The 19,483-nt window shown below is 48.7% G+C and overlaps 1 protein-coding gene across 3 annotated transcripts in view; it reads right to left on the bottom strand.

The window, feature by feature from the left end:
• ADAMTS17 (ADAM metallopeptidase with thrombospondin type 1 motif 17) overlaps positions 1-19,200 on the bottom strand; it is a 318,441-nt gene extending 299,241 nt beyond the window's left edge. For all 3 annotated transcript variants that reach the window (XM_041753209.1, XM_041753210.1, XM_041753211.1), the window contains exons 1-3: positions 19,049-19,200; positions 18,011-18,381; positions 7,560-7,725 (exon numbers count right to left, since the gene is read on the bottom strand). In XM_041753209.1, coding sequence (XP_041609143.1) covers positions 7,560-7,725; positions 18,011-18,381; positions 19,049-19,127 — 616 coding nt within the window. In that variant the 5' untranslated portion in view covers positions 19,128-19,200. The remainder of the gene's footprint in view (positions 1-7,559; positions 7,726-18,010; positions 18,382-19,048) is intronic.
• Positions 19,201-19,483: the final 283 nt, after the last annotated feature.

Raw genomic sequence — 19,483 nt, 5'->3', positions numbered from 1 at the left:
AAACATCATGATAGAGAAAGGCTGAAAATAAAACTAAGGAAAAGTAAACACCAGGCAAACATTGATCGAAATAAAAACTCTGGCAATATTAATATTAGGTACACCTAATATTAGACCTAGGACACCAAAAGTTTTACTAGGATAAAAAAATGGTCCATTACACAACAGTAAAGGTAATAACTTCACGAGGAATGAGGCTCCTATACCTGAATACCTGTTATGAGCAATACTGCCTCATAACATCAAGTGAAAATTTACAGAATTGAAAGGTGAAATTGGCCAAGCCACAAAAGTTATGAGATTTTTAACATACCTCTAGTTAAAACAAATAAATCCAGCAAGCCAAAAATGATGACAGGAATGATTTTGACATCCCAAGTTTGAGCTAATGAACATATATACAGAACACTGTTCACAACAATTAAACACATTGTTCTAATTTACACATAAAACACTTATTAAAATAAAAAAAAGATGCCTAAACTCTAAACCACAATGCAAATCTCAACCATTACCAAAGCATCAGTATTATGTAAAATGCAATAGAGCCAACAAGCTTCTCCTAGACCTAACCCTCCTGTAGAGAATAACCACAAATTCGAACAAAATACAAAAAACCCAATGATCCGAAGGACTAGAAAGTGAGCCAATGCAGAAGACTCAGGGAGGGGAGAAGGTGGTGGTGTGTCAAAGCTAGGAAGAAAAGAACAGCACAGGGTGCTGAAGGCAGGCCTAACTGTGCTTTACCGAGTGCCTTATAACTCCCATAGAAGGCCTGTGATCCTCAGACCGGAAGATCCAAAGGACAGAATTCAAGGCACAAAGTGGTGAGGAGGTAACTGAGGACATGCTGGAAATGCATTCCCATAACTGAATTACATTGTTGCTGTTAATCCCTTTCTATGCCTCCTGTATAAATTAAATTTTATCATACATATGTGTGTATAGGAAAAAACATAGTAGATACAGCCTTCAGTACTATCCGTGGTTTCAGGCATCCACTGGGGGTCTCGAGTGTATTCCTCAGGATGGTGGTTTCTTCTGGGGAGTAAGTTGGAGGGATGATATGGGACAGAGTGAGAGGGAACACTCAGTCATATCCATAAACGTTAACTGCTCTCAAAAAAGGAAAAAGTTCTGAAGCAGACATAGTCGACCTTAACATTGGTTAAGTCTGAATGCTAGGTTTATGGAATTCTGGTTTTTCTTGTGTGTGGTTTTTGTTTTTGCCTTTGTTTTTGTTTTTTTGTTTTCCCAGTTGAAATATTTCAGAGCTAAAAATAATTTAAACCTGCTACATTTGTTTACTTCTATATTGTCTGGCTCCCCCATCAAACCATAAGCTCCCCATGCACAGGGACTGTGTTGTGTCAAGCTCATTCTAGCGTGCCCAGGGTTCGGGTGGCGGGGGGGGTACATTCATTCAACAAATACTGAATGGCCAAATAAATGAAAAACAAGAGGAAAAATGTAAGCATTATGACCTCTTGACCTCTAAGGGCAACTGCTGGTCTAGAAACACTAAGATTCCTTGATTTTGTTGAGGATTTGTTCAAGAAGCAAGAATGGCAGATTTAAGAATAATGAGAGCTTTCATCTCCTAGCTCAGTGCCCTGTAGGGTTTTTCTTTCTCTCCAACTTAATACAGAAAGAAGGCATTGAAGTCGTCCCGAGGATGAAGAATGGGGAGGTACAAGTAATAATTATAAGCACGGCAGCTGCCACAATAGCTAAAATTTGATAGTGGCTAAGTGACACGTGTGCATTATCTCTTGTAACACTCAGAAAGCCACTAAGAGGTATATGACACTACTTAGCTGCAGATGATATTGAAGGTATTGATGATATTGACAGTGGCTCAGTCCTATCTTGTCTGAGACTATGCAGCCCCTTCAAGTATCTGTTTATCAAGAAAAATATGTGAATAGATTGCCAGCCAACTATGCTCTCTTTTTACAGAAAGGGTTTCTTTATCCGGCTTGTTTCCAATTCCTTCTAAATTTGCCTTTTTTTTTTTTTTTTAACATTTTAGGCATCCATGAATGTTCTCATGAATATACCCCCCACCCCCAACAATGTGGCTGGAAAGATCACATCACCCCTCATCTGCATGTTCCTTAGCAATGACCATGAGAAGTGGACAAGACCAGCATCCTCGTCTCAATGTTACAGATGAGAAAACACAGGCTGTTATGGGCTGGATTATGTCCTCTAACCCTCAGCATCTTAAAGTCTGTGTTTGAAGAGAGGGTCTGCACAGTAATTAACTGAAAAGGCCATCATCAAAAGGCTCTAATCCAATGTAACTAGTGTCCTTAAAGAAATGAGAGATTAGGACACAGACACACACAGACGAAGACCATGTGAGGACCTGGAGAAGGTGGCCATCTACAAACCAAAAAAAGAGGCCTTTGGAGAAACCAATCCTACCAACATCTTGATCTTGGACTTCTGGCCTCCAGAACTGTAAGGATATAAATGCTTATTGTTTAAGCCACTCAGCCTGTGGTACTTTGTTCTGGCCGCCCTAACAAATTACAACAGAGGCACAGAGATTTCAAGGGACTCTTCTGGGGTCACACCCAAGAAAGACAGAGTCAGTCACTGTTCTTCTTTCTTTTCCCCTGTAATAATAATTCTTAAAATATCAGTGTCTGCCTTTGGAGTTAATTTTTTTATCTGTAAGTAAAGTCTTACATTAAAATATTAAGATGTAAAAACTCAAAGTAGCATTTTAATTCCATATATTTTGAGTTCTTTTTCTAGGTAAGATGCAGAACACCATTACCACTGAAATAGCAACAACAAAAAACACTGTATAAACCATAAAATCATTTTTTTTAATCCACTGGAGAGCTGAGGCCTCACTGAAGTTTAAAGGAGAACCAAATTTCAGAGGGATTGAGCCCTTCCTAAGTGAACAAAGACCAAGAGCCACATTCATCCCTGCCACACAGGTGGGATGAGGAGCTAAAGCAGCATTAGACAGAGGATCTTGTGGAGGTTAGAAGGAACCAGCCAGGGCAGCCCGGGAGGCTCAGCAGTTTAGCGCCGCTTTCAGCCCAGGTCATGATCCTGGAGTCCTGGGATCAAGTCCCACGTCAGGCTCCCTGCATGGAGCCTGCTCCTCTCTCTGCCTGTGTCTCTGTCTTTCAAAAATAAATAAATAAAATCTTTAATAATAATTAAAAAAAAAAGGAATCAGCCAAATTCTTATGGACCATGTCAGCCAAAATGATGGATGAGGTCTGGAGTAGGGGTGCCCTGCATCTATTCCACCAGAATTTTACCACATATGGTGGCCTGTAGGAAGTCAGTACAAAGACAGAAAATGGAATGATACCTCCACAGTGAGGTGGGGACTGGGATCTAAGCTCTTCTGGTGCTGGGACTGGGATCTAAGCTCTTCTGGTGCTGCCCCAAGACATGTGAAACTAGTGGCAAACTGCAAGTAGTTAAAGTTGCAATCCAGATCAACCCACTTCAACTCCTGATTAAACAATAGAGATTATCTCCTGAGCCCTTCTGCCTCTTTGTCACTACATAAGAAGCCAACCGAGGCTGTCAGAGAGGGAAACAACTGCCCAGAAACCCAGCCTGACCATGCCTCCCTGAGGTCCCATCTCCTGCTCTGCTTCTCAGTTCCATGCACCCAGAGCAGTGATGTTGTAAGTGGTTAAGCCAGTTTGATTTCTGTCATTTCCAACCAAATGAATCTTAATGGACACAAAACCCAAGTCCCAACCAATAATTTATTACAGATCATACGCACGATTGTATATATATATTTTATGGCTGAATGTGCAAATTATTGCATAAATTGGCAACACACAATTTCTAAAGGGTTATGGTGTCCTCCAAATACTCGCTGAAATTAACTTTATAATGCTATAAATGGACCAAACAATACTACAAAATAACTGCAATGATTTTCTAAAACAACCGTAACAGAACCTAAACTACAAAGTACACATCAACATCTTAGCAGGTACCATTTTTGGTGTATTTGAGTTAAAATGAGCCCACCAAAACACCGTAGGATTCCTATCTTGACAGTGCCTGGTAGGAAATTAGTTTTAATCTTCTGCCATCTACCTCAACCAACCACATGTTGGTTGACCACCTACCATGGTGGAGGAGACAAAGACTGAAATTGTTACTAAAGCCCAGGAAAATGGGGAGATTCTAAACTGAATCTGTATGGAGACATTAAAATAAACACAGAAGACAGACATTTAGTATTAATGTCAAAATTGAGAACCATTTCCAAATATCCAAAATACCATTTTTGCTGTTGAGAATAGCTCCCAAAACCTCCAAAAACTCAAGGTGTGACAAAGAGAGAAAGAGAGAGAGAGAGAGAGAGAGAGAGAGAGAAAGAAAGAAAGAAAGAAAGAAAGAAAGAAAGAAAGAAAGATAGGTAGGTTGGTTCACAGACTCCGTATTTTTCATGCCAAGTTCCAATGTGGAATGATACTTCATGAATCATTTTATAAAGTTCTAAAAATAAGGAGCAATAGAGGTAATAGGATCAGCCTGTCTTCTCTCTAGGAGCCCCAAAGACTGCTAGAAATGCAATCTCGGTGGTACCTACAAAAAGGCAGTAGGTCCTTCCTGGGGGCCTTCACTGTACAGGCTAGCCCCTCTGTCTGCCTAGAGAACAGGATGGCTTATCACAGTTCAGCGCTCAGGTAAATTGAGTGGTTCCTGGAGGAAGAAGAATTATCCGACTCCTCACCTGCAAGAGCCAGCTGGTTACTCCCAGGCCAGGTCCAAGGTTGGGGTAGCACAAGATCCAAGGCAAGACAATGACACCTGGAACAGCCACGTTCAGCCATAAAGAATATGTTCCCATAGGAAATCTTAGATGATTCATCTGATTCCTATTTCCAGGAAGCCAAAATTGTATCTTCCTGGTTTCCCAGTAAATTGATTTTCTCAATTTCTCAATTAAATTTCTAAATTCATAGGAAATTAATCCACATTAGATAAGGGTTAATTGCTTTATTACCTAAGCCTAGTAGAAGGCTCACGGTCTTTCTCAATACGGCAACAAAACTTAGGGAGTATTTCACACAAAACAAGAAGGACCAGAAGGGAAATATATACTTTTCTCCTGTGTCTGTGTTCCTACCCAGGACAGTCTGAACTGGTCCCAACTTAAATATTCATGTGGCTCTGAGCACATGAAATGTGGGGGCAACAAAGGGGAGATGATTTTTTTAAGCAAATTCAGAAATTTCTTGCATGGCTGCTCTTATTTTAACTTTGTTTCTATCACATCCTCCCCACTCTGGTTTTGTTCATTTTATTTCCTTCATTATAAGCTAAACACTCTATCAAAGGGTGCCTTGAAACCAGCACCAGGGACCAAAAAAAAAAAAATGCAAACCCGAGCATAATTTATCATTTTGTCAGCAATCCCGGGTATCATGCATGCCCCTAAAGAGGATGGCAGTAGGTAATGAGACAAATATTCCATGATATCATCCACAAGCACCCTGGGTTTCTGATCCTAAACTAGCCGTAGATGAGCGCTGGCTTGAATAGAGGGAAAAGTGAGAATAAAATGTATTTCCCTTGGACTTCATGGTGGGGCCCTGCCTGGTGGTTCTCACCTGAAAAACCCACTTCCGATGGCCCACCGGTGCTATTACTCATGTTTCATACTCCTTAGCGCGGCAATTCTCAGCGCCTGCTGAACATTAGAACCACCTAGGGAGATTTTAAATCACCAGATGCCCAGGCCCTGCCCGAGACCAATTAAAGCAGCTCTCCTGGGGGGAGGACCTAGGCGTGAATTGTTAAAGCTCCCCAGGTGATGCCAATGGGCAGCCAGCCCTGAAACCCATTGCCTCAGGGTAATCCCCCGTCTCTGAAACAATATATTCAGATTAGCAGAAAATGCACACAGGTGTAGAGTGAGCAACAGTCACTTTGAAAGCAGGCTTTAAAAAAAAAAAAAAACTGCCCCACCAAAACTGACAGGTGGCTGATTTTTTTTCTAAAGATTTTGTTTATTTATTCATGACAGAGAGAGAGAGAGAGAGAGAGGCAGAGACACAGGCAGAGGGAGAAGCAGGCTCCTTGCATGCAGGGAGCCCGATGCAGGACCCGATCCCAGGCCCCCAGGATCACACCCCAAGCCAAAGGCGGTGCTAAACCACTGAGCCACCGGGGCTGCCCACTGGCTGATGTTTAAAATAACACACCAACATCAAGCCCAAACACACAACCAACCAACTTACCCAAACACCCGGCCTCCTTTTAAAGAGTTTTTTGGTTTTTTTTGTTTTTTTTTAGTTTTATGCTGAGATCCACCTTCCCCTACTTTTGTAAGGGTACAGGAAAGAGCAGAGCAAAATCCTCATGTATGGTGGCACTCTCTATTTACCACTCAGAGCTCTCCTGTGGTTTCGGATATGGCCGTAGCTCAGTAAAATCACCTCCAATACCTCTGTGCCAAATGTAGACCAGCTAAGGAAGGCCGCTACCTGGATACGACCAGGTCTCCACGAAACAAGTAAGCTGAGCTGCAAGGCTTGTTCATATACCCTAAAGCTGTTCTAAAGGAGAGTCACATCACTGATATATTTCCAATGTTACTAGAATACCGAACAGAGACATTATATGTCTATTTTTTTTTATCCAAAAAGAAGTCTTGGTCAGCCATGGGGTTCCATGCTGTCCAGGGAGGAAATGCCACTTGTGAATAACAGTTTATCTGTCTTCATCAGGGGACACTACGCAGGATGACTGCCGGTGTCACTGCAGTGTCAATTTCAGTGACCGTGAAAAACTCTTAAAATACCTGACTGATCGGTAATCCACAGGTTGCTCAAATAGATGTACAAAATGTAAGAACCCTGGGTTCTTACCCCAAGCTACTTATTAGAATCACCTTTAAAAGCATGGACACCCCAGTCACACCCCACACCAACTGGATCAGGAGACTGGAGGGACAGGTCAGTGCAAGGCATTGTTTAAAGCAGTGGTCCCCATGCCTTAGAGTACATCAGGATCACCTGTGAGACTAAGGATTCCTGGCCCCACCCGCACAGCTTCAGATTCAGGAAGTCTGGAGAGGGCTGAGAACGTGCATTTGACAGGTTCCCAGGCTGCAATGCTGATGCTGCTGAGAATCATGGCTTCAGAGGCCCCCAGGTGACTCTGATTAGTGCAGCCAGGCCTGAGGACCCCTGTGTTGAAGAGCAAACTCTGGCCAGGGAGGGAGGGAATTCTCATTCTAGCTCTGCCACCAGTGTAGGGTTTGATAACAAACAAGCCATCCAGGTTTGGAGGCCCTCCACTTGTTCTTAATCTATGCAATCGAGGCACAGCATGAATGAGATCCTGGGTGCCTTCCCTTTTCAAAGGGCTGCTACACATGAAATGCTGACACTAATCTACACAGAGAGGAAAAGGCAGTGGTCTTAGGGGCAATTAAAGTTTCAAAATCTAGGGAAAGGTAAGTTCTTGCTCACGACTTCAGGGCATTTGGGGACATGGAGCAGTGTCGAACGGCGTATACTGTCAATCATGCTGTTTCCCAGACTCACCTGTTAGCACCTGGCAAAGCTGTCCAGGTATGTGGGCCTCGGTGGAGGGGCTGGGTGTCAAGGACCATTTGCGTCTGACCAGGTGCTCTCCTCTGCTGAGCAGGCCCTGGGAATTGTTGAGAGGCTGGATTAGCACCTGTTCCTGCCCAAGCTGGATGAGGCCAACCTGCCCAGAAAGAGGAAAACGGGACGTGAATCATCCTCATTCACACACACACACAAACACACACACCCATGACCCCAACAACCTGATGGCAGCAAGGCCACCTGGCTCTGGCCTGGTCCTCATGTCGGGGCTTTTGTTTTGCAGGCTGCTCCAATTTACCAAGCCCAAAAAGGAGCTTTTGTGTGATTTGAAACAGCCGACCTAGCGGCTATTTTGGGGAAGGGGGCATGGGGTCAGGAGTGCAGAGATATCTACAAGAGTACCCACCTTCCAGGTTCATGTTCAAAAGAATTGTATTTTATTATTAATAAAATGAAATTTTCTTTTAAAAATTTTTAAAATAATCCTCCAAAATTCCACTTGAGGAGGCAATGTCAAAAGTGTTGGGGATGAATGACAATTATATCCTTAAGGGGGAGTGGGGGGGAAGAATGCATCTTATCCCTGGGGATAATAAGAATTAAAAAGGATGGAGTCAGTCCTGTAATATTAATAGCTTTGTGACAGGGGATTTGTACATTCTTTCAGAACTTGTGGTGTTTAAGAGAAATTGACAGGGTATCCAGTGGATTGGATTTGTGATTTTTAATTTAAAGTACATCACAGACTTAGATTTGTGATTTTAAAGTCTTATTAGGTTTATAAGCAGTGTTAGAATGTATAAGAGAATTTAAGACTTCCCATGTTTATAGGACTACTTTTTAGGTTTGTAGGAACCACTGAAATACTTGCAAAGGGCTTCTCAGCCAACCAGAGAACTTGAAAAGGAAACAGAATATGTTAAATTTCTCAATGCAGTTTTAGAATTTTAAAAGTTGTTAATCACCAAATTTACAAGTGGTGCCAAATTTTATCCAAAGCTTCCTTGAAAAGGATTGTAAAAAGACTTATGAGATAAAAGGGATTCAGAGGACACTTATGTCGATGAGCACAGGCAAATGTATAGAATTGACTCATACTGTCGACCTGAAACTAATATGACACCATTAATTATACTTCGATAAAGAGTTCAAAAAACTTGTTAGATTAAAAACAGGATATGAGTTGTAAATTGAAGTAAAAAATTTAAGAACTAGGATTTTTAATTTGCTGCTTTAATACAGTGAATATTAATCCTAAAATAAATAGATATGGTGCAGAGAACTCTTCCTATCCCTTGGAACCCATGCTGACAGCATGAAACCAATTTGTGCTCCTTCCCCAGGATACCTGCTGCTAGCTTCCCCCCTAAGGTGTCAACAAAGCAAGGTAAACCTCCCACAAGGGAACCAACTGGGCTGTGCAGTCCATGGTGCCTCCTCCAGGTGGATGCCCAGGACCACCTTTGCTAAACAGATTCAGTAGATCAAGCAGATAGATCAGTGTTTGGCTGAAATGAGCATCATCTCTTCTCTCTCCCCCTTAGCCCATTTTCTAAAGGCCGTGTCACACTGAAGCGGTGGCTCTCAAACTCCAATGCATGTGAAAATCACCCAGATGTCCCAGGTAGACCTCGAGAACGTGCATTTCTAACTCGTGCCCAGTGACACCAACACTGCCGGTCCAGGGCCCACACTTTAAGAAGCACTGCTCTCCATCACATCAGCTCCTCTGGTCTCAAGCATAGAGCTCACTCAAGCCAAATGGCAGATCTCCTCTACATTCTGAAAGAATGCCTGGATACCAAGCCTCTTTGAAAGCAACTCAGATCAACTAATAAGATCGCCCACAACCTTGAGTGCCCAAAACACAGAGTGAGACCGTACTTACAGCTCTAAGCAGATTTCAAGGTTTCCATTTTATTAGAACTTCTGCCAAGAACTACTCAAGAGATTTTACTGCCCAAATAAAACTGTCTTAAAGTGGCAATGCATGACCTGTAGGAAAGCATGGCTTTCCTCTCTCTCCTTTGAAGTTAAAACTTGAATTTGTTCACGAAGATACTTTGGGGAGACAGAAGTAGTAGAAGCAGAGGTGGCTGTGGGGATATGCAGAGCTCTACTCAGGCTCTACCTAAAGAAAGCCTCAGCGCAGAACACACACCTCAATAACCATGGCAAACACTTCCATGTGTTGAAATAAAGTTGGCAGGTGTGGCACAGCACACAGGATGAGCCCCCACGTGGAAGGAGCCCCATGCTCTCCGGAGGACATGCTCAACTTGGACTCTTCCTAAAATGCTCCGGCTTTGGCAGCTTACAGTCCCCCCCTGAACTTAGCACTTTTAATGCTGGTTACCCATTTGGGCTAGTGTTTGCATTCACAGGCTATGGTGTAAAAGGTCAGGTAGCAGGTAGTTCTCATGCAATGCAACATAGGGGCATGGCCCCTTGGCAAGAAAGCTTGCCTGTACATAGAGCCTCAAGCATAATTAGCCCTTTTGCTTCAGCAGGTCTTGTTTGGAGGGACCCACATGCTGGTTTCCACTCCTTTATAGACAACAGTAAGATAATTACATGGATTGATGGACTGTACTCTACCTGGCAGGGACCCAACCTGTAAGCCGACATAGCCAGGACTAGCACCCAGGAGGGAGGGGGCTGGACACAGCCCCCGCCCCCCACCAGCCAGCACAAGGAAGGACTTTGCTCTGCCCCACCTCCAGTCCCAGTCTGTCACTAGGCTCCCTGGAGTGTCTCTTAATGTTCATCCTGTCATCATGTGGCCAACAATAAAAATATCCTATTGAAAAGTGCCACTTGCATCCCCCCCCACCCCCGGCCCCAAGGCATACATGCCATCTAGCCCAGGGCAAATACTCACCAGCCCTCCTTATCTTTCCTTGACCTTCCCCCTTCCTCCGCTCTTCCTCCCAAAAACATCCCCTTCCCCTGGCACTCTGGTGCAGCCCACTGCATTATGGGGCATTTGTCACAACTCGATAGCTTGTTCCTTTTGAGACAGGATCACAATTAGTCCTGATTTCTCCAGTACCTTCCACGTAATAGTTGCTCAAGAAAATGCAAATGTAGAACAGAATGGATTGGAATGGAATAGGATCGGATGAACCGGACCAGCAGGGACTTTCTGCAATCCCCCTCACTCGATGTTTTCATCCCCAGCTATACGGTAGAGCCATATGAGAAACTCCTGATGCCCAGGCCCCACTCCAGGCCAACTGAACCAGAATCCCTGTGGGGTAGAACTCAGGCAGTGGGACTATGAGCCTGCCAGGAGACTTTCAAGTGCAGCCAGGGTTGAGAATCACTGTGCTAGTTTTTAACTAGCTGCCAGAGATGCTGGCCACCTCCTGCCTTGATTGAAATGTCTGGAGGTAGCCTGGATTTGAACTGGACCTTCCTCTGACCTTGTTACTCTGGCTTCTAGCCCCCAGCCACCCTGTGGTCCCAGAAGCTGGGCAGGGCTGCTTGGATTTGCATTAATCCTCTGGTCACCATCTATGCTGAGGTGAGACACGGGGATCTTCTTCCAAGGCCTTCATGTCATACCGATTGCAGCGACAAACAGCAGTAACAAGCCAGTTCCAGGAGACAAAAGAGGCCTGCAGACTTCATCTGAAGACACACAGCTGTAAAGGAATGCCTGTAGCAGACAGAGCTGGAAGTCCTGAGGCCGCATGGTTTTAAAGGATGCAATCATCCTCCATGAAATGGTGCTCTTAAAAGAGAAATCTGAAATTTTCTAAGATGTGGTATCCTACTACAGAAATGTGCATTAAATAAAATGCATCAGGTATCACCGGATACTATAACTGTTCTGAGTGGCTCCTTTGCAATTCTCTTTGTTCTGGGTGCTTGCTTTGAAGGGTTTCTGTACTGCGTTAGGAGAGTATTATAAATCAGATCGTGTTAGCTCCATCCCAACCTCCGAAGCATGACTAGCCCTCCTGGCAGCATGGAAAATGCACAAAGGATGTATGGACTTTTATCACCTCCTGACATCAGCACAACCTCTCAGCATAATGGAGAAAAATGCTTTCAAGATAATGTAAAAGAAAGGGGAGCCCAGGTGGCTCAGCGGTTTAGCGCCGCCTTCAGCCCAGGGCGTGATCCTGGAGACCCGGGATTGAGTCCCACGTCGGGCTACCTGCATGAAGCCTGCTTCTCCCTCTGCCTGTGTCTCTGCCCCTCTCTCTCTCTCTCTCTCTGTCTCTCATTAATAAATAAAATCTAAAAAAAAAAAAAATCATTAAAAAAAAAAATCTGTCATACGTATGCTCCGGGATTGAGGAATACACTTGTCTGAGGGGATGACGCTACGTGACCTCACTGTCCTATGAAGACCTCACTGGAGTTTCAGGGCCTGGGGAGCCCTCCCAGCCCCTTCTTCAGGAAGCTGTGGCTCCTTGGTTAACTGGCGTGGGTCTTGGGTGGCCTTCTCCCTGTCTATGGGTTAGTGTGGGTGGTTTGGGAGGATGCAACAAATGGGGTTGTTAGTTTGCTTCTTGCTTGAGCAAGAAAGTATCCAAGAAGGGAAAACAATCCTGTGACTGCAGGCCCTCCTGTACCTGCCTCCAACTTTCTGGGGAGGCGGAGCTTCAGGGGAGCTCACCTGACCCCACACAGGCAAGACGGCTTCCAAACCCCCATATTGAGTCCCACTGCCCCTGTCCTGGAGTGCCATCCAGAGCCCCCTTTCAAAGTCCAGCTGCTGTCTAAACAGATGCTCAATCTTCTTCCAAAAGCCAGCCTGCCCCCTGTAATGTGGGCCAGTCGCTGCCAGCTTCTCCCCCTTTCTGATCACTAGAGTCAGTCACAGAGAAGTCAGCTCTTCCTTCAGAATCTCTCTTGCATAGATTTTCCTTCCCACTCCCGCAATCCAACGCTTGAGGGCTCGTCACCCGGTGCTTCCAAATGCCTTCCTCCTCCAATGCCCCCCACACTATCATCAGGGACCCCCCTTAGTCAAGAACCAGAAATGCTCCCCATTGCCTCTAGGCTGGTGATCCTCAAAAATGTGGTCCCAAGCCAGCAGCAGCACCTGGGAACCTGTTCAATTCAAGCTCTCAGGCCCACCCAGACAGACTGGATCAAGGACCCCAGAAGGCGGGCCCGACAACCACGGTAACGAATCCTGCAGGGAACACTGATGCCAGCTCAAAGCTGAGAATCACTGCTCTAGGAGAAATTCTAAATGCCTTAGGTTGGTACCCGGGGTCCTGCCTCACCTAATCCACATGCTCGTCCATTCAGTTCATCTCCTAAAAAACCATCTCCACCCCCATCCCCATGGCACAGCCACCTGGTAGGCCCCTGGTATAGGGAAGAACCTGACCTTGGAGGCTCTGCCATCACTCCTCTTTCTTAGAAGCTGAGGCCTGCCCCCTTCTGCTCCAATCCTCCTTCTCCCTGAAGACCTCACCCCACCCTCAGTCACCCTGCAGGCTCCAGCGTACCCTCCTTCCTGTGTGAATCTGGACTGTTTTCTGAGACAGGGTCCATGTTGTATTACTCCTTGAGGCTTGCTGGAAGCCCACCAGTGTGTCCAAACAGGGCAGGTGTGTGATAATGATCTGTTCACTTAGTCAACAGTGTTGACTGACTGGTTGATTTATAGCTGGAAAAGTCTGGGCCCCATAGGGCAACAGAAGAAACGAGTTTTTAATGCCTTAATGTGCCAGGCTCGTCCTAAATGATTTCACAGACTTTATCTTACTTGATTCTGTCAACAGCCACACAAGGCTGACGTTCTTTACCCCCCAAGTGGCTGCAGACAGGACCGTTGAGAGGAGGTGGCTCACTCACGATCACAGCCCCCAGGCGACCATGCAGCCTCACTTCCTAAAGAACAAGAAGGTGACCGTGCATCTGTATGCAGAGGCATGCAAAGGATCAGCAGTGACTGTGCATGGCTCCCTCTGATAAACTGGTTGCAAAACCATCTCCCATTGCATACATCCAAACCCAGGCAGCTGTAGCATTTTAAAGCTCAGGAAATAAGCCCCAAGAATGCAATCAGGCGAAGACATCTTCGGTTTAGCATCCCATCTTGCACTTCTCTTTCTTTTTTTTTTTTTTTTTTTTTTTTATAATGCTGCCAATGACACAAGAGTTCAGATGCAGAAACCTAGTTACAGAGTGTAACTGGAGAGAGATCCATGGACACCATGATGCCCATGAGAGCAGTGGGGGCAGAAAGTCACTGCGCGCCCCCGTGAACATGATTCTACAGCAAGATTAGATTAGATTAGATTTCTCCCATCCAAAATTTTCCCTTCAAATCCTCCACGCCTCCCAATTCCACACTGTCTTTTCCCTATTCTCCTGACTTTCCTTAACATCCACTCAACTCTTTATGAGGCTTGAAAGATACATGTGCATTTTCCAAGTACATTTACGCTGTACATGATGAGCTCTTCAGTAATATCCAGTGATGAATCACTAAGGACAATGTGCCTTCGCCACACCTATACCAGTATGATGATGTAGGACACTGTACTTTGGTCTCTGTGCTCCCTTCCAAATGATCTCCATGCCATACAATTTTTGCCACAGTGGATTCCTGCTCGGCTGCATGCAATCAAGTGATGCTGTATTAAAAAGCTAGGCAATTTTATAATCAGTCAAAAGAGAGCTTCTAAAGGGAGAGACAGCAACCTCCCAAACCTGCCCTCTTCATCAAAGGAGTCATGAAATGCAGGCTGTCCTCTCAAGAATGGAGTCCTCCAACTCTTCCAAGCTGCCTGCTCGATGACTGTCTGGCCTCAACCCCACTCTGTCCTTATCTGTCTAGCCCATGGAATAGAGAGGAGCATTCTCACAAAGCTCCCGAGTAGACAACAAATGATGTGCTGCCAAACTGGCCCCTTGTGCTTCGATCGAGCTGACTGGCCAGAGTCAGGTTGGGCTGGGCCATTAGGTCCACCCTCGGGGCCAACCTGGATGAGAGAGACTCCAAACACAGATCACGTGGAGTGTGTCTGAGATTCTAGAGAAAGCATGCCAGGAACGTCCCTGACCTTCTCTCTGTCCTCCCTCTGGGGTGGCCTGGCTTCTGAAATTTCCACAGCCTGGAGCTCCTGGGTGTTCTGTCTGATCTCAATATTTCTCTCACTGCATACACCTGGCAGGCCATGGCCTCAGCCCAGAAGGGAGGGACATTTTTAGTTGGGTGGACTCTCCTGAGCTTACATTCATCAAAGCAGAATGGCCACCGCTCAGCAGGCAAAACTCTCTGGCAGGGGCCTCCTCTGCTCTCTGTCCTCATGTATCGAGATGGAAGACAGCTCCTTTATTCACTCATTGCAGACTTTTTCAGGGACTGACATTCATTCTGCCCCTTAAAGCTCCATCTCTGCTGCCCGCTCTGGCAGTTTAACCTGATTTCAATTTTGCTCACCTTCCATCAGCTGGTCCAACTCACAGGAGGCAGCTGATCCAAACTTGCATAAATTCTCTGGGGGGTGGAAATACCTGCCTCACATGTCCCAAGTTCATTACTCTGAAATACACGGTTGTACAAACTCATCCAAAAACTTATGTAATGTCTAAGGACTCCCTGAAACGTAAACAAAATGAAGAATCATAAACAGAAAACAATTAACACTTGCACCTTTGGTCTCCAAAGAGCCAAGAAGGGCAGTTTATACAGCTTTTCAAGATAAGAGAGGGAGAACACCATGGGCCCACACCTCTGCCCACAGTCAAAAGCAGAAGAGGTAAAATGCAACATGATATTTATACTTCATGCCCCACAAACAAGTACCTACTCTAATTATGCATCTCCTTTAAACAGATACCAAACTTCTCTGGAGGCAGCACAGATGCCATGCAGCAGGGAACAGGGCCTACATTCCCCTGCACCTAACACTCCCCACTAAGCCATTTGGGAGATGTTTGATGCATCAGGATATAATTGCGACTCAACATTGGAATAAAGTTTTGTTGAGTATAGCCATGTCCATCTGTTTATTTACTGTCTATGGTGCCTTTATGCCAAAAAGGACAGTGTGGAGTTAACTGTGACAGAGACCACATGGCCCACGAGGCCTAAAATATTTACTATCTGGTTCCAGAAAATTTTGCCATCCCTGGGCTCTACCTGACCTTCAGGTACAAGGCGGCTTTGGAAGACTCCCATCTGTGGATGTCAGAAATCTCCTATTTGCTATCTCTCCTTCCCCACACCTTGTGGTTGAGCCTGTCCTGACAAACACACAACACACAGGCCCCATTCCATCTCCCAGGGCTTCCCCCTCAGTCAACAGTGACTAACACAACATTACCACCCACCTGCACTGTCTCAAGTGAGTCTGAGAACCCAAATCAAAGTGAAGCAAAGTGCCATGCAAACTCGGTTAGCCTGAGATCCTGTTGCCTTCCTTCTCTTGACAGGTCTCAGAACCACCCTGCAACCAAGAGGTCCACTCCAAGTCACCACGCCGTCTCTTCCTTCCTGCCTCCAGCCCTTCCTCTGCAGAGTGCACTTAGGAAGAAGTGTCCAGCATCCAGCTCACACGAACAGGATGAATGCAGCAGACTAAACACCAGAAGTGTCTGCTCCTGCAGGAATTTTAGAATCTCAAGTCTTAGAGGTCCACCAGCAGCTGGCACACACTGAACGCAAGCTCTTGGCGGGATTCCTTTAACTAAAGCACAGCGCCCTCACATGGCATCGAAGGGAAGGACAGGCTTCTCCAAACACTGGAGGACTGAAATGAACCAGCTCAGGGCTCAGATGCCATCTGTGAGAGGGCCCCGCATTCAACTCGGGGAGGATTTGGAATCAATGTTATCCAGATTTCCACCCTCGCTCCTTCACAGATAGCTCCTCGCTGGAAACTTTACACCAAGAAGTATAAACTCTGACCTCTAGAGAAACTCACCAAACCGCAGCAAATGGGATTCAGATGTTTCCATGTACAGTACAGTGATGTGACCTAGACTTTAAACACTTTGGCAAAAACAGGAAAAATGATGTGGGCCTTCCAGTCCCTCCCAGAACATGATACAGCCTTGACCCGAGTCCTACGGTGATCTGAGCCTTTCTCACTCCTACTTAAGCCTCCTCACCCGCAGCCCACATTCTCTGCCCCTGTTCCACATTAGCTCCTAACAGGCTGCCTCCACGGTCCATTTTCCTCCTTTAACCAAAGACGCCAATTTCTTCCAGCCTAGCAAAAGTAGATTACATTCTGATCAGGGCTCAGAAAAGTCCTGCAAGGGGAACCAGTGAAAGCCAATCCTAGGAAATTACCCCCAGAATTCCTCTACATAGCTGTGAAGAAAGCAGAGGTCTTTCATAAAGACTTAGACCCCCAGGCTCTCTGGCTCTGCTGCAGAGTCTCTAGGACTTGTCTCAGACTCCGTGGGTAAGGGCTAGAGAATTCTAGATGGTAGAGCAAGATAAGGCGGAGATGGGGGGAAACAGTTTCTTCTGCTAGGGAAGAAAAGACATGAAAGAATATCAGAAACTGCTTCCCCGGAGGCCAGTCATGTCGGAAGGTACAGAAACAACTCGGGTGTTTCATGCACTGAGCCGATACCAAGCTTTGTTGGGGGCAGCCCATCTGCCAGCCATGTGCGCTCCTAGGGGGCATGGAGAAGCGGAGAGGCTGAGAAGCAATTGGCTGGGCACCAGCGTACAGTGATCAAGGGCGAGCACAAGCAGGGCAGAGGTGCGCCAGAACTTCCCCTGCCCTTCCTAGCACTGCCACAAGTGCTTCAAGTGTAGCAGGGTGCAGTCGCTGCTGCCACAGCAAGGGAGCTTCTGGGGACAGGAACACGGTCTCATCACCAGTGTAAGCATCCCTCAGGCCGGGCTGAGGCTGGCTGCCAGGCAAATACCTGTTTGTGCTGTAAGAGAACAGGAGTATGAACACCCCCTCTCTTGGTTTCCAAGGTTCAACTAAGAAGAGAAGGTTAGTGGCCTGTTAGTCAGGGGACCCCTCCAAATTTTCGTTTTCTGGGTACAGAAAGATTCAAGGGGGCAGAAGGGAGGTGAATGCTCACTACCCTACCCCCACATCCCAGAACAGATGACACGCACACGTACACGCCGGCGCGGGTGCAACGGAACACGGGAGCGCGCGCCTCTCGGCCTCGGGGCCTGACGGGTTTCGCCCCCCAGACCCGCGCTCCCCGCGGCGGGTGCCGCGCAGCCCCCAGGCAAGCCCCGAACAGCGGGGTACCTGTGCACTTGGGACGGCTCCGTACAGCCGCTGGAAGGCACCGGACCCCCCCACCCCTTGGCTCAGAGACCCTCCGGAAGGTCGGGGCAGGAGAAGCCGAGGTTCCCTCCGGGGGTTGAACTACCCCAGGCGCCGCCACCCGCATCCCAACCTGCCCCGGGACCACCCCCGGCCCGCGACTAGGCGACGGGCAGACCCGGAGGGCGCGGGCAGTACCAGGCCGCCGCCGGCGCCGCAGGCGCTGAGCGAGACGAGGGAGCCCGGGTGGCCGAGCACGCGGCCCGAGTAGAAGCACAGCTCGGCGGGCCGTCCGCGGCGCCCGGCCGCGCCCGCCTCCTCCACCTCGAAGCCGCGGGACAGGAAGCGCAGGTCGTGGCGAAGCTGCAGGTACAGGTCGCGCCCAAAGGCCGGCAGGTGCAGCAGCAGGGCGCGCTCGCCGGGCCGGGCGCGCGGGGCGCCGAGGGGCGCGCGGGGGCGCCGGCGCTTTCGGGGTCCGGGGGCGCCGGGCAGCGGCGGCAGGTGCACGTCGTCGGGACGCACCCGCCGCGGCAGCACCACCTCCACGTCGGCCGCCGCGTCGCCCACAGCTGCGGGGAGAGAGCAGACGCGTCAGCGCCGCGGGGCCCGCCCGCCCGCCCGCAGCGCACCGGGTCCGGCCGGCGCTCCCTCCCCTCCCGTCCCCTCCGCTCCCCTCCGCTCCCCCCCCCCCCGCCCCGCCGCACCTCCGAGCCGGCCAGCGCCTCCGCCCGGGCCCCGCGCCACCCGGGGAAGGGCTCCAGCGCGGCCGCCCCAGCTCCTCCGGGGACCCGGCGGCTGCACGGCTGCACGGCCGCCCGGGAGCCGCCTGGAGCTCGGCCGCGAGCGCTGTCAGCGGGCCGCCGGAGCCGGAGCCGGAGCCCGAGCCGGAGCCGGAGCCGGAGCCGGAGCCCGAGCCGGAGCCCGAGCCGGAGCCGGAGCCCGAGCCGGAGCCCGAGCCGGAGCCCGAGCCGGAGCCCGAGCCGGAGGAGCCGGAGCCCGAGCCGGAGCCGGAGCCGGAGCCCGAGCCCGAGCCGGAGCCCGAGCCGGAGCCCGAGCCGGAGCCCGAGCCGGAGCCGGAGCCGGAGCCGGAGCCGGAGCCCGACCCCGAGCCCGAGCCCGAGCCCGAGCCCGAGCCCGAGCCCCGCCGCGCAGGCAGGCGGGCGGCGCCAGGACGCCTCGGGAGGGCAGCAGGAAGGTGGCCGCGAGAGGCACGGGCGGGCGAGGAAGGGGCGCTACCTGTGCCCGGGTCCAGTCCCCAAACCAGCAGCAGCAGCAAGGGCAGCACGAGCGGAGGCAGCAGGGCGCCGTCACACATGGTACTTGGGAGGAGCAGCCCCCCGGACGGTCGCGGCGGAGCAGGAGCGCGCGAGGCGGCGGCGCCAGCCGGAGTGAAGCCCTCCAGCCTTTGGAAAAAGTAATTAGCGCTGCGGACAAACCCAACGTGGTAAATCGCAAGCCCCGCCTTCGCCTCGGAAGGCAGGAGGCGATTGGACTCCCGCTTCCCCCTGCCCCGCCTCCCCCTCTCTCATTGGCCAGGACGGGTCTAAACCAGGGTGCGTAGTTAGGTTGTAAGCACTTTCTTACACGTGGTTTCTGGGCAGTGGCGCGGATGGGACACCAGGTGGCGCCAGGGAGCCTCTCGGAGCCGCGCTACCCCGGACGACCCGGGAG

This window comes from Vulpes lagopus, chromosome 4 (assembly GCF_018345385.1).
Source record: "Vulpes lagopus strain Blue_001 chromosome 4, ASM1834538v1, whole genome shotgun sequence".
Classification (NCBI taxonomy): domain Eukaryota; kingdom Metazoa; phylum Chordata; class Mammalia; order Carnivora; family Canidae; genus Vulpes; species Vulpes lagopus.
Note: the sequence above shows the minus strand (reverse complement) of the source record. Positions and strands in the feature narration are given on the sequence as shown.